Source organism: Gymnodraco acuticeps, unplaced genomic scaffold, assembly GCF_902827175.1.
Source record: "Gymnodraco acuticeps unplaced genomic scaffold, fGymAcu1.1, whole genome shotgun sequence".
Lineage (NCBI taxonomy): Eukaryota > Metazoa > Chordata > Actinopteri > Perciformes > Bathydraconidae > Gymnodraco > Gymnodraco acuticeps.
This window is the reverse complement of record NW_022989799.1, coordinates 4,695,039-4,709,782: the sequence shown is the minus strand read 5'-3', so window position 1 is coordinate 4,709,782 and position 14,744 is coordinate 4,695,039. Positions and strand designations below refer to the sequence as shown.

At 41.2% G+C, this 14,744-nt stretch overlaps 1 protein-coding gene across 1 annotated transcript in view; it reads left to right on the top strand.

Moving 5' to 3' along the window:
- Positions 1–14,744, top strand: part of ide (insulin-degrading enzyme) — a 39,163-nt gene that overhangs the window by 18,943 nt on the left and 5,476 nt on the right. The window contains exons 16-22 of the mRNA XM_034223756.1: positions 3,885–3,995; positions 4,208–4,328; positions 5,669–5,760; positions 7,072–7,183; positions 11,497–11,664; positions 12,475–12,747; positions 14,045–14,106. Of these exons, the coding sequence (XP_034079647.1) occupies positions 3,885–3,995; positions 4,208–4,328; positions 5,669–5,760; positions 7,072–7,183; positions 11,497–11,664; positions 12,475–12,747; positions 14,045–14,106 (939 nt within the window). The remainder of the gene's footprint in view (positions 1–3,884; positions 3,996–4,207; positions 4,329–5,668; positions 5,761–7,071; positions 7,184–11,496; positions 11,665–12,474; positions 12,748–14,044; positions 14,107–14,744) is intronic.

Genomic DNA, 14,744 nt, shown 5'->3' with positions numbered 1-14,744 from the left:
AGTCCTTAACCTTACCGGCCCCGTGGTTATAAAACTAAAACATTTAAAAGTTTTTGCAGACTTGCAAGTGTGCATTAAATTCTGACTTTTAAGTCAAGGACATATATACACGTGAGTGGTATTACAGATCCTCTTCCAAGATTCATTCAGGATTTAACAGACTCTTTCAAATGATTGTGTGGTCATTTGGCTGCCGTTCTCTCAGTTCTAATATGCGTGTCTGATGTAAGGAATAAAGCATTCGCTGACATATTTATTGTTACATTTCTGCTGCTGATGCAAGGGTACAAAGGACATTACATTTGATCTGTAGTATCCAGGAAGTTTGATGGACCTAATTATAATCCACTTGCTCAAGGATACACCCCTTTTGTTAAGCCAATTTATGAATAAAGTTTTCTCAACTCAGCGTCTCTCTCAGGGGTTTAATGTAAGGATGTGCGTGATGATTCATCGTGGCGGTTAAACTTTTCCATCCTCCCTGGCTTGCACCAGAAATACCAGTTGGTTAATGTTATTCTCTTTAAATGGAAAGTGAGACAGAGAGGCCATATTAGAAAAACAAAACAGCTTTGGTTGACGGTATTTTTAAAAAATAAATTAAAAATGCCTTTCTTTTGAAAAATCACCAAATTTTTCAATAATAACCTAATTAGTTTTTCAGAAAATGACCTAATTTCTGAAAAATCACCTCTTTAATCTTTAAAACATGATTTAACTTTCTTTTTTTTATGACCCTATTTTACGAAAAACTACTTGCCTACTTCTACAATCTAATATTGGAAACATTAATAAAAAATATATACTTAACCCATACTTGCCAACCTTGAGACCTCAGAAATCGGGAGCATTTCAAAACCACCGCGGGGGGGGGGGTGGGGGTGCTAGTGGATCGGCAGAATATTTGGTAAAGTCAAAATATGTGAAAATATTAGATTGAGGTATTATTGTGTTGCAGAGAAGTAAGAACCGCTGAATCAAACGTGACAAAAGTCCTTGTTTGGTAGAGATCGTAGTAAAAAAATCACACCAAGGTCGTTTTAATAACATTTTCAATCATAATATAAATCAAATCATGTTTTATTTATATAGCACATTTTTAAAACGATTTTTGGTCGACCCAAAGTGCTGTACATGTAATAAAAACACTTTACTGCAAAAGCAAACAGAAGAAAATAATTTACAGCAGCAAATATAAAAATCAAACGCAAGGAAATGTCATGAGTCGTGCTCCGCTCTGACTAGAAGGCCAGAGAGAAGAAGTGTGTCTTTAGTGATGATTTAAAAACCCCTAGGGTCTGGGCCGACCTCACATGGAGGGGCAGACTGTTCCAGAGCCTAGGGCCAGCTGCTGCGAAGGCTCGGTGCCCTCTGGTTTTGAGCCTGGTCTTGGGCACTATCAACAGCAGCTGGTCAGCCGACCTTAAAGCTCTGGCTGGGGTGTAGCGATGGAGGAGTTCTGCTATATAGGCCGGAGCCAGCCCATTTAGGGCTTAGTAAACAAATAAAAGGATTTTAAAATCAATTCGGAACCGAATTGGAAGCCAGTGCAATGAATGGGGTTACTTCTTATGGCCAGTGCGAAGACGTGCAGCTGCGTTCTGCACTAGCTGCAGGCATCTAATTGACGCCTGGTCCATACCCACGTATAGAGCGTTGCAGTAATCCAGTCTCGAGGTAACAAAGGCGTTAATAACCCTTTCTAGGTCCTTAAAAGATAAAACGACTTGGTCTTGGCCAATAGTCGTATTTATAAAAAAGAAAAAAAAAAGCAGGTCTTGACTATGGTGCTGACCTGCTTATCAAATTTAAAAGCGCAATTACGATTTTGGCCTGCCACAATTACGAAAAAAACATCGAAAAAACCCATTATTTTGCTTTGCTAGGTTGTGACAGTGCACTGCAACATATTTGATCTAATTTATTTTTATTTATCATATTTATATATGATTACTAGCTTGTGGAAGTGCGCTCCAAAATATTTGTTGATCTTGTTTATTGGTATTTATTATTTTGATATTATTTATTTAAACGTAAATATAAATGTATCATTTATTTTAGTATTGGTTTTTCAGTTGAATTATACGTTCAGGGTAAACAACAGTTAAAAATATACTGTTCAAATTATTATTTTTATTTGTTTTAAAGTTCAATAAATGGATGTTTTCAAAGTCAATGAATAATCGTATTTAATAATCGTGATATCAATTATTGACCAAAATAATCGTGATTATGATTTTTGCCATAATCGAGCACCCCTAAAACAGATCCTGCATTTTAGCCATGCCTCATTTCGCTCTATTTGCTCTTTCCAGCACTGTTTTTGCAGGGGCTGATTCTGTGAGCTGCAGCTGACCACGCCCCCCTGCAGGAGAGGGGAGCGTGCTCTGAGATCAGCTGCTGGGCTGTCAGAAGAGGGGGAGCAAAAGAGATCTCCGTCCTCCGTGTTTTATTCTTATATTACATTACATTACATTTAGCTGACGCTTTTATCCAAAGCGACTTACAATAAGTACATTCGACCAGGAAGACACAACCTTGAAGAAAACAGAATCATATAAGTACATCAGGCTTCATAGAGCCAAACATTTCAAGTGCTACTCAACTGGCTTTAGGTAATCCAGTCCTTTATTAGTATAAAAGTGCTTTGTTAGTAATTCTTTGTTAGTAATTCTATCGCTCGAAGTGGAGTCGAAAGAGATGAGTTTTCAGTCTGCGCCGGAAGATGTGTAAGCTTTCTGCTGTCCTGATGTCAATGGGGAGCTCATTCCACCATTTTGGAGCCAGGATAGCAAACCCACGTGTTTTTGCTGATGGGAACTTGAGTCCCCCTCGCAGTGCGGGTGCAGCGAGCTGTTTGGCTGATGCAGAGCGAAGTGAAGGGAGCGGAGGAGCGGAGTGGTGTGGGAGAATTTAGGAAGGTTGAAGACCAGACGAGCCGCTGCATTCTGGATGAGCTGCAGAGGTCGGATGGCACATGCAGGTAGACCAGCCAGGAGGGAGTTGCAGTAGTCTAGGCGTGAGGTGACGAGAGCCTGGACCAGAACCTGCGTGGCTTTCTGGGTTAGCTGGGGACGTATCCTCCTGATGTTGTAAAGCGTGTATCTGCAGCAACGGGTTGTAGCAGCGATGTTTGCAGTGAAGGACAGGTTGTTATCTAGGGTCACACCCAGATTCCTTGCAGTCTGAGTCGGGGAAACAACAGAGGTATTATAGAAGTAAGAAGAGAAGTAACGGGGCAGAAACCCTCCTTTTTACGCAGCGGTCCAGACATAGACATCATACGGCGACACATATTCAGTTGCCAGTTCCTTTGGCATTAGGGCAGGGATATCTAGATACTTTCCAAGGTTTGACATAATGAATTGTGCTACTTTTAAAGCAAGCAACGATGTTTTCAAATCTGTAATCAAAAAGCTCCTCAAAAACGCTATCGAAGCAGTTCCTGCCGTTGCTACGTTAGTTCAAACAGTAATGGCCGGCCGTGGCCCAACCTCTCATTCCCCTGATAGGTGGAGAATTGACCACTAAGCGGAGCACCCCTTTTGTGACGTAGCAAATAATTCAAATCTGGATCAGTCTGTATCAGATCCGTTACAGCCCCTTTTTTAGAGACTTGGGTATGGAGGAAAAGAGAGAGGGTTGTGTTTTCTGACACTTGGTGAGTTCCCTGACACACCGGGGACACATATTCATGTATAAAAGATGTACAAGAGTGCATTTTGCATGATAGGTCCCCTTTAAGCAGGGGTCCAATGGTTTTCCTTGACAAACATTTGGTCAGCCATATTTCCACACAAAATTCATAAATGATTCCATAAACTGGTCAAACTTCAAATCTACTGATGTTTCTGTTTATCGATAATGCTCCATCTGTATTACAGCTGTGTGTGAAAGGCTACAGTGACAAGCAGCACATCCTGCTGAGGAAGATCATGGAAAAGATGACCACCTTCGAGATCGACGAGAAGCGCTTCGACATCATCAAAGAAGCGGTACGCTCTAACTGCGACTCATTCAGTCATTCTTACAAAGTTATGATTATTGATAAGAAGAATGACTTGCAATGTATTGATTAGCTCGCTTCAGAACCTTTTAAACTCAGCTTTACAGTACAGAGAAGTAAAGTATTTCTGATACGCTACAGTCATTTCAACAGACTCCAGTTCATACCGTGTTGATGTTGAACCACTCTTCCTCCCTGCAGTACATGAGGTCTCTAAATAACTTCAGAGCGGAGCAGCCGCACCAGCATGCCATGTACTACCTCCGTCTGCTGATGACCGAGGTGGCCTGGACCAAAGACGAGCTCAGAGACGCCCTGGATGGTGAGGACGGGCGCTCTAAATCTCCCCCTCTCTCTCTGCTTCTGTCTCATTGCCCTGCCTTTCTGATGCTTATTAGCAGTGGTGGAATGCAATGCTACTTACTCAAGCACTGTAATTAAGTACAACTCCACAAGCAACACACTTTCAACAGCTATTAATTCAGTAAAAGTAGCAATACTACATTGTAAAATTACTCAGTAAGTCCTGCATCAAAATGGACTAGCATGAAAGTAAAGAGTAGTAAAGTATTATGCGTAACGGCCCATTTGAGAATAAGTTATTTATATTACTGCATGATTATTGATGCATTAATGTGTATATCACAATGTAATGTAAAGCAAAACACTGTCACTGTTAGTTTGAAGGTAAAACATCATAGAGAAGTCCGCTACACAGCCCTAATTTAATAATCAACAAGTTTGCGAGAAGAGTCAAATCTTTTGCTCAAGCTTTGGCTTAAATGCTAACCATAAACAAGTTGCTGTTTCCAAGAAGTCATCAGCAGGGTCTTGTGATTAGTGTGCTCACTGCACGTGAAAGTGTCCTACAGCTTTGTCCTTGCGACATTTTCCCAAACTAATGGCCATTAGTGGGTTATATCACTATTTCTCAGTTTTATAGGCTTCACGTTGTAATTATCTAAAAGTTGATTTGATTTACAGTTGATAAAGCTGCTCTTTCCCCTCCTTTAAACCCTCATTTGAATGCTGAGGCTGTCCTCCAGCAGATGCTTCCCAAGCTGCAGTCTTTGCTCTCCGCAGTAGAACCTGAGGGGCAGATTGCTATATTTCTCTTTTTAACACGGAGCTCCCACAGACTACCCTCAAATTCACATGACACTTAATTAACCTGCAGCCCAGACATCAGGGGCTCCAACACCCCACCTCGTTCCCTTATCACTGCCCTCAGCCGCCGTGTGTGTGTGTGTGTGTGTGTGTGTGTGTGTGTGTGTGTGTGTGTGTGTGTGTGTGTGTGTGTGTGTGTGTGTGTGTGTGTGTGTTGTGTGTGTGTGTGTGTGGTGTGTGTGTGTGTGTGTGTGTGTGTGTGTGTGTGTGTGTGTGTGTGTGTGTGTGTGTGTTGTGTGTGGTGTGTGTGTGTGTGTGTGTGTGTGTGTGTGTGTGTGTGTGTGTGTGTTGTGTGTGTGTGTGTGTGTGTGTGTGTGTGTGTGTGGTGTGTGTGTGTGTGTGTGTGTGTGTGTGTGTGTGTGTGTGTGTGTGTGTGTTGTGTGTGTGTGTGTGTGTGTGTGTGTGTGTGTGTGTGTGTGTGTGTGTGTGTGTGTGTGTGTGTGTGTGTGTCTTGGGAAATTGCTCTGTGATTGATTGCTGTGATCTTTATTCCAGATGTAACGCTCCCACGCCTCAAGGCCTTCATACCTCAGCTTTTGTCACGGTTACATATTGAAACCCTTCTCCATGGCAACATCACAAAGGAGGTTAGTCACTGTTTTGTGTTTATTTAATGCCAGCTGAGGAAATGCCATTCACTCCATTTCAACCCCCTTTATCCTCTGGGTCACCTTCAGCACTTATTATTGCCCTCCAATGCTATGACAGAGGATTCTATTCTTATAAGACCCTGCCATCGTGTCATACTTAATAATGGACCAAGAGTCTCTTTAAATAAAAGATGATGATGATGATGATGATACTTATTATCTGAGGTCCCATCCTAAATCGACAGTTTTGTGGAGAAAGCAAAATGCTCATCCATTTCATCACATCGAGCTAAATTGTCACCTGCTCCAATAATGACAGAGCAAGAACTCACCAAGTAGTTGTATGTAAAGACCTGTATGTAATATTAGGCTGTACTATAGATGGAAAATGTTTTACTTGCTAATACAACAGGCCAATTAGAGGGCAGGAAATGTTACAATATAATATAGATTTTTAATGAAGGCGTTAGCAATGTAGCATTTATTACTTAGATGTTGTTTCGAGAACAACCTCACCAGTGATGATGTATTGATGAAGGCTGACCCAGTATTGGGGGGTGAGCCTTGCAAGTGCTCCTAAAAGCAATGGGATTTTCTCATGAGTTTTCAGAATATTTCCAAAAAGACGCTTTGTGCAGACTCACATTTATGATCCTTTCACGTTTTGTTCAACAGGATCATATCCACATAACACCACTTTGTGATCTTTAAATGGTTCCAATTGCCAGCAGTAACATGCTATACACAAACTCCATGATGGTCACATGACTTCATGTCACCACTGCTAAGCTAAATGCAGCTAATGTTCAGCGTGATGACGTTCAGTAGTCTGATTTAGTCACTTGTAGGCAACTCATTCCTGCATCACTTTCACATTCATTTACCGCTACCCTCACAATTAGTACTGATATGTTGTCCCACATGCACAACTCTTTGATAAAATACTTTAACGGCACTGTTTAATCCTGCGCTGAACCTCTAAATCACCATAACACCTTCCCGAGGGATTTTATACACTTTAGCATTAATCCAACGGCACTCTTTTAGTGTTTGTTAAAAGACTAAAGCATTACTCTTGTGTTCTCTCAATTAGTGTTTGAATCAACAAATGAAGGGGTGTATCGAACACTTAATTCTATACTGCCTGATGCTCCACCTACAAAAAGATCAGTAACTGAAATAGGAGTAATGGAAATTGGACATTATTGAATAGAGTTAATCATCATAGCTAAATGCATTATTTTTTTGATGGTAGAATTGTCCTTAAACATAAATGAAACGTTTGCTTTCCCTCCCTGTGTTCTCCAGTCGGCTCTTGGCATGATGCAGATGCTGGAGGACACACTCATTGAGCACGCTCACACGAAGCCCCTCCTCCCGAGCCAGCTGACGCGCTACAGAGAGCTGCAGGTCCCAGACGGTAAGTCCAGTACCCCCCCACTCATCCCATACACACAGTCGTGCAAAGTAACGGAGTACAATTACTCAACTAGTAATTCATTTTAAGTATTTTGATTTATACCACAAAATACTTTACTATCTTCCTTATTGTACTTTTTGCATCCCCTACATTTATTTACAAGCTCGGTTACGAGATTCATATTATTTAGAAAAATGTATTATAGGTCACTCCACCTTTAGCGTCTGCACATTTCAAATGATTTACATATTAATGCCTCAATAAGGTCATTAATCATAAACTGAAAAGTATGTTTACGTTGGGTTCTTTAACACTAGAACCACCAACATTCCATTACTCCTAGAACCTCGGAGGGGGGTCTTTTTGTGTATCGGCACTCGCCGAGATGTAATTTGATAACATTTTAATTTGTTCGTTTTCATAATTTCCTTGTAAACTATGTAGGACTTAACACATTTTGTTTTTTAAACTCGGATAATGGGGTTAATTCTTTTGTATTGCCTTACTTTATAATCATGACGGATCAAAAAGTTCAGATTCATTTTACAATAAATTGTGCGTTTCTACAAAGAAACAACATAATGTTATTTACAGTGGGGCAAAAAAGTATTTAGTCAGCCACCAATTGTGCAAGTTCTTCCACTTAAAAAGATGAGAGAGGCCTGTAATTTTCATCCTAGGTACACTTCAACTATGAGAGACAGAATGGGGGGAAATAATCCAGGAAATCACATTGTAGGATTTTTAATGAATTAATTGGTAAATTCCTCTGTAAACTAAGTATTTGGTCACCTACAAACAAACAAGATTTCTGGCTCTCACAGACCTGTTACTTCTTCTTTAAGAGCCTCCTCTGTCCTCCACTTGTTAACTGTATTAATGGCACCTGTTTGAACTCGTTATCAGTATAAAAGACACCTGTCCACAACCTCAAACAGTCACACTCCAAACTCCACTATGGCCAAGACCAAAGAGCTGTCAAAGGACACCAGAAACAAAATTGTAGACCTGCACCAGGCTGGGAAGACTGAATCTGCAATAGGTAAGCAGCTTGGTGTGAAGAAATCAACTGTGGGAGCAATTATTAGAAAATGGAAGACATACAAGACCACTGATAATCTCCCTCGATCTGGGGCTAAGATCTCACCCCGTGGGGTCAAAATGATCACAAGAACGGTGAGCAAAAATCCCAGAACCACACGGGGGGACCTAGTCAATGACCTGCAGAGAGCTGGGACCAAAGTAACAAAGGCTACCATCAGTAACACACTACGCCGCCAGGGACTCAAATCCTGCAGTGCCAGACGTGTCCCCCTGCTTAAGCCAGTACATGTCCAGGCCCGTCTGAAGTTTGCTAGAGAGCATTTAGATGATCCAGAAGAGGATTGGGAGAAAGTCATATGGTCAGATGAAACCAAAATAGAACTTTTTGGTAAAAACTCAACTAGACGTGTTTGGAGGAGAAAGAATGCTGAGTTGCATCCAAAGAACACCATACCTACTGTGAAACATGGGGGTGGAAACATCATGCTTTGGGGCTGTTTTTCTGCAAAGGGACCAGGACGACTGATCCGTGTAAAGGAAAGAATGAATGGGGCCATGTATCGTGAGATTTTGAGTGACAACCTCCTTCCATCAGCAAGGGCATTGAAGATGAAACGTGGCTGGGTCTTTCAGCATGACAATGATCCCAAACACACCGCCCGGGCAACGAAGGAGTGGCTTCGTAAGAAGCATTTCAAGGTCCTGGAGTGGCCTAGCCAGTCTCCAGATCTCAACCCCATAGAAAATCTTTGGAGGGAGTTGGAAGTCCGTGTTGCCCAGCGACAGCCCCAAAACATCACTGCTCTAGAGGAGATCTGCATGGAGGAATGGGCCAAAATACCAGCAACAGTGTGTGAAAACCTTGTGAAGACTTACAGAAAACGTTTGACCTCTGTCATTGCCAACAAAGGGTATATAACAAAGTATTGAGATGAACTTTTGTTATTGACCAAATACTTATTTTCTACCATAATTTGCAAATAAATTCTTTAAAAATCAGACAATGTGATTTTCTGGATTTTTTATTATTTCTTTCTCATTTTGTCTCTCATAGTTGAAGTGTACCTAGGATGAAAATTACAGGCCTCATCTTTTTAAGTGGGAGAACTTGCACAATTGGTGGCTGACTAAATACTTTTTTGCCCCACTGTATATCCTACATACAGAATATCCTAAACTGTGGTATTATCACTTATACTAAAGTAAAATGACAAACAGAGGTTTCTTGATCATCATTTACTTATTATGTCTGTCTCCACGGCAACAATGCAAAAGATTCCATCCCCGGCGCTCTTGCCCTCGTCATCAGTGACGCCTTCGTGTGCTTGTTACGACTTAATTCAATTGGACATCCCTCATTTCCTTCAGAGGAACAGTTGCTGGAAATTGACGGCATTGAGAAAATGTCAATCACACCTTCAGTTCAGACACACACACACACACACACACACACACACACACACACACACACACGCGCGCGCCGAGCACCTGCGCTGCCTCTCTGATTACATTAGAGCAGTGGAGTGATGAGGAGAGGGAAAGCAGAGCGCTGCAGGGCCACCTGGAGACTTCCTGTGTCTCAGCAAGGGTTTTCCAGACCGGGCTCCAGCCTGCCAGACACAGAGCAGGGGGGGACGGAGAGGAAGGCACACTCACAGTTCCAAATAATCGTTCCACTTTGGCATTTATCTTTGCTAAAAGCACCATTTAATCCAAATGTAATCAGAAATGTTGGATCCTGCTATATAATAGTTTACCACAAATATATTAACGTTTTCCGTAGCAAATGCTGGCTGTAACTTGATATGGTCAATTAAGGATTCATTAAGCACCGAATTAAACTAACTTTTTAAATGTATCAGCAATCTTGTCTTTTTTATGTAACCGTAAAGGAATACAGTAGTTGTTTTGTATCATGATTACGTAATCCCGTTGCATGTAATCTGTTGCCCCCCAAGCCTGCTTACTTGTTACATTTTTTCACAGATAATTAATAACTAACGAAATAGCATTTTGAAGTAACCTTCCCAACCCTAGCAATGCCAAAGCAGCCAGTAATGCCAACACATTGGTGCTTTGGTCAATCAAAGAGTTTCTCTCCCAAATGTTTGACTGTTTTTATATTTCAAGTAGAACTTTTGACATGTTGAGAATGCTAGGGGAGATGTTAACAAAAAGGGACGCGACTCTCCCTGAGCGTAACTGCGCCGTCAGCATGTACACAAAGGCACCTACATTCCCCAGACTCCATTCAAAGTGAGCTTGATATCATTGGACTCAAACAAACTGAAGCTAAAAGGAACCCGTGTTCCCCCTGCAAGAAAGGATGGCTCCTCTCCAATGTTTAAAGTTACGGGAGAAAGGTTAGAGCAGACCAATTTGGAAGCACTCGGCAAAAAAAACAGTTGGGTTCAGTCTGTCTCCGTCTTTCTGGAAAGTGTCACCACCGTCCTCTCTCTGAACTTACACTCTTCCAAGCCTCATGATGTCGACAATTAAAACTGCTCATCACTTGTTTGACTCCAAGCAGCAATAATAGTTGTTTTGTAATGTTTCATGTTTTTAAATGGAATACCTAGAGGGGTATAGCTAAGCTTGTGATATTAGTTTCTATGCTAATCTGACTTATCATTGAGGATTATACTTAAACATTCTACTGCAGATGGGTTTAGCTTGTACATGTGATGTAGAATCCAGCTGGGAAAATGAATATGTTTGTGTAGAAATACTCTGGTCCAAGTAAAAGTTTTGCATTCAAATAGTTGTACATTTCAGCCTATTGTGTCCAAAAAAACAAAAAACCGTTCAAATACGGCACTAATGTCCCACAATGTGTGAGTCAACTGATTAGATGTAAGGGTTTAAAGGACACTGACCTCAAATCTATCCTGTTCTTATGAACATGGTATCTTAGGTATTCCTCTAGGGAACTTTCTTCAAATTAAGCAATAAACGTCCGCTTGGATAATTACATTTTGATGGATAAAGGTCACAAAACACATTTATTTTCTTCTTGATCTAATGGCTAATTATGACAATTTCACATCTCTTAATAGAACATAAATATTGAGCTGATGACATTTGAGAAAGGATTACATTATGTGTATTGCTTAATGTATTAGTTGTAGGCAAGGGAAAATGTAGTTTGAATCAAATACAGATGTACAAAATACATGTCTGCTCCTTCAGTTGTATTCAGTCTTTAACCCTGCCTGTTTTCCTCTCAGTTACTTTGAAATGCATTTCTGATTGTGTTGTGCTCCTCTCAGGCGGCTGGTATGTTTACCAGCAGAGGAACGAGGTGCACAACAACTGCGGCATCGAGATCTACTATCAGACAGACATGCAGAGCACCAACGACAACATGCTGCTGGAGCTCTTCTGTCAGATCATCTCTGAGCCCTGCTTCAACACCCTGAGGACCAAAGAGCAGCTGGGTGGGTCTCAGAGGGCCAAGGGAAACACGTCACGTGTACAGTCTTCCATAACACTTTCTTTGTGTATCCATACGGCAGCTGGCAACACCTGATTGTTTTTAGGACCTTTTGTTTTTCAAATGTGGCACTCCTCTACTTTAACTCAACGAAAAGCGTATCAGATTATAGGGGTTGAAGGTCACTGTGACAAATCAAATCTGTCCCGTACTGATGGATAAAGGTCGAGGTATTCAAAAACAAGTTATTTGTCAGAACTCTTGAACTCAAAAGCTAATTATGACCATTTCCAATGAATGCCTAATAGGATCAAATGTTGAGCTGATGACATTTTAGAACAAATTGTATTTCTATGTATTGTTAATATATGAGCTGTAGGCATTGGACCATATACAAAACTTCATGTCACCATTACCCTGACCACAATAATTGTGACTTCATCATATAAGCATTATAATTATATATTAGAAATATCTACATGATAATTCCTGTATTTTGTACTTCTCTACCATGATGGTGCGCTCGACTTTATACTTTTCGTGCTAATTGTGCATGTTTTATTGCATATATTGTCCAAACCCAAATGAGTTGTGCTGCCATGTTATAAATATGAATTCAGCCATTTTTCTTAGAGAATTTTGCAGCTGTATTTTGTCATTTGATCTAGAAACTTCACTTGCTGAGATTGGTCTTTGTGTGCTATCTTTTGAGAATGACTATAAATCACATTGGTAGTACTGCTGTAATCCTAGGGAGGGGCCTAACATTAGTATGATAAGAACACTGCTGATGTTCCCCTCTTCCCCCCCCCAGGCTACATTGTGTTCAGCGGGCCGCGGCGGGCTAACGGAGTGCAGGGCCTGCGCTTCATCATCCAGTCGGAGAAGGCCCCCCACTACCTGGAGAGCCGGGTGGAGGCCTTCCTCTGCACCATGGAGAAGTCTGTGGAGGAGATGGCCGACGAAGCCTTCCAGAAACACATCCAGGCCCTGGCCATCCGCCGCCTGGACAAGCCCAAGAAGCTGTCTGCAGAGTGCGCCAAGTACTGGGGGGAGATCATCTCTCAGCAGTACAACTTCGACAGAGGTGAGGCTAATGCTCACTCCTAATTCTATGCACTTTAAAGAGGCGAGTGCTTCTTGGTGTTTCTCCTTTCTATAGGTTTGGTGCATGTCAATGGTCTGTGGAGGCTAAACTCCCCGTGTTCCCTTCACTTCTGTAACAAAGGAGTCCAATGGCTCACGCTTCTATTAGCTAGCGCTCAAACACATTGTACATGATAGGCTAAGGGGCGGGACATCTCTAAGCGGTTGACCAATCACAACAGAGCCGGCCAGCTAACCCATCAGAGCAGACTGGGCTCTGGTTTCAGACAGAGGGTGAAAGGAGGTGCTCCAGCACAGGCAGTATGAGAGAAAAATAAAGCTTTTTGAACATTAAAGCAAGGAGACACGTCCCAGGAGAGGCACTGAGCAGAATATGTGCAGTTAATATCACCAAGTATAATGAAATATTTGTCAAAGTTCTTCTAAAACAATCCAAAAATAGTGTCTTTCTGATCTATCAGCTATTGCCATATAAAGAGATTGTGTTGCTTGGGTTACCGGTTCTTGAGAACCATCAATATTTCCTTCAAAAGGAGCAGGATGCTGCTTAGAGCTGCCCATCGATTACAGCCTGAATAATCTGCAGTGCCTCTCCTGAGGGCCTAATGGATTGTAATGGGCCCGATTCACTGGTAATCTGCCTAAAGCCCGCAGCACTGGAAGGCTGCGGGGGGGGTGCTGATTACTGACACTAGTGTGTGAGGAGGGAGGGAGGGAGGAAGCTAACACGCTCATGCCAAGGACACAGCACAAACACACAACGATGCCATGACTGTGCTCCAGCTGTGTCAGAGAGCTGCTGTCAGTTTGTCCTTTAACATTTTGTGCAAAAAGATGCTTATTTTAAATGTAAAATATAAAAGCATTGGGGTCAAATTGTTTATGGCAGAAGAGACCCTTTTGATTTAGTGGTGAATAACTTGAAAAGAATCAAGTCTATGATATATCCACACGCAAATGAACACAGCAGGCAGGGCATCTGTAGTTATAGGGTACCATTAAGACACATGTCAGTGGACAGCATAAGGGAGATGTGTGAAAGGGAGACAGCTTGTTGCCGGGGTGATTTAATAGTCCTGTGGGCCTTCTTCCTGAATTATAGCCAATTCATAATATTTTAAATGTATCTTTTGACACACTGGAAGCACTGCAGTGAAATATGGACGGGCGAAACGTGCATCGCTAAGATGTCACATAATAGCTTTCCGTAGCATCGTTATAGAGGATTAGGAACTTTGAAAGTGTGTTTTTGAAACCTGACTTACGATCTGTTTCAGATAACACCGAGGTGTCCTATCTGAAGACGCTGACGAAAGAGAACGTGATGCACTTCTACAGAGTAAGTACTCCAGCTTTAGACCAGGTCCCCCCCCCCCCCTCACTGACAGACAGTAAGCTTTTAACAATGGATACATGTGTGTTAGTCAGAATACTTCTCATAAATCTATGTGGAAGTATGGTTTTGTGACAGTTGCTCTATTTGAAAATGAAATGAAGAAAGAAAATAAAAGAACATTAGAAATTGAAAAGGAAAACAATTCTATATATGTAAGACGTTACAGTAAAATGTCCAATTACTACAATATATAACATTTATGCTGTAATATTTATCAACCCTTAGTTTTTCGTGACAGTTTCTCCATTTTGAAATAAATTGAATAAATATATTCATATAACCATGAGTAGTTAAAGTAAGCATCTGCTATAGAAAGATAAGATCACATACATATATTTAAATAAACATTTGAAGTAAGTATGATGATTTATATTAATAGAAAAATATATAATTAAAGGTGTATAATGAACATTCATGTAATGATCCACTGGGGCTCTCTACGGAGACGTGGAGTGATGAAGGTGTTGTTAGTGTAGGTTAATGGCTTCCTGAGCTCTGAAATGAGAATGTTGTAATTAGTGGACGTTAAAACCATAAACACCAAACAAATCCGAGCCCTGAGAATTCCAGCTTATCATTTA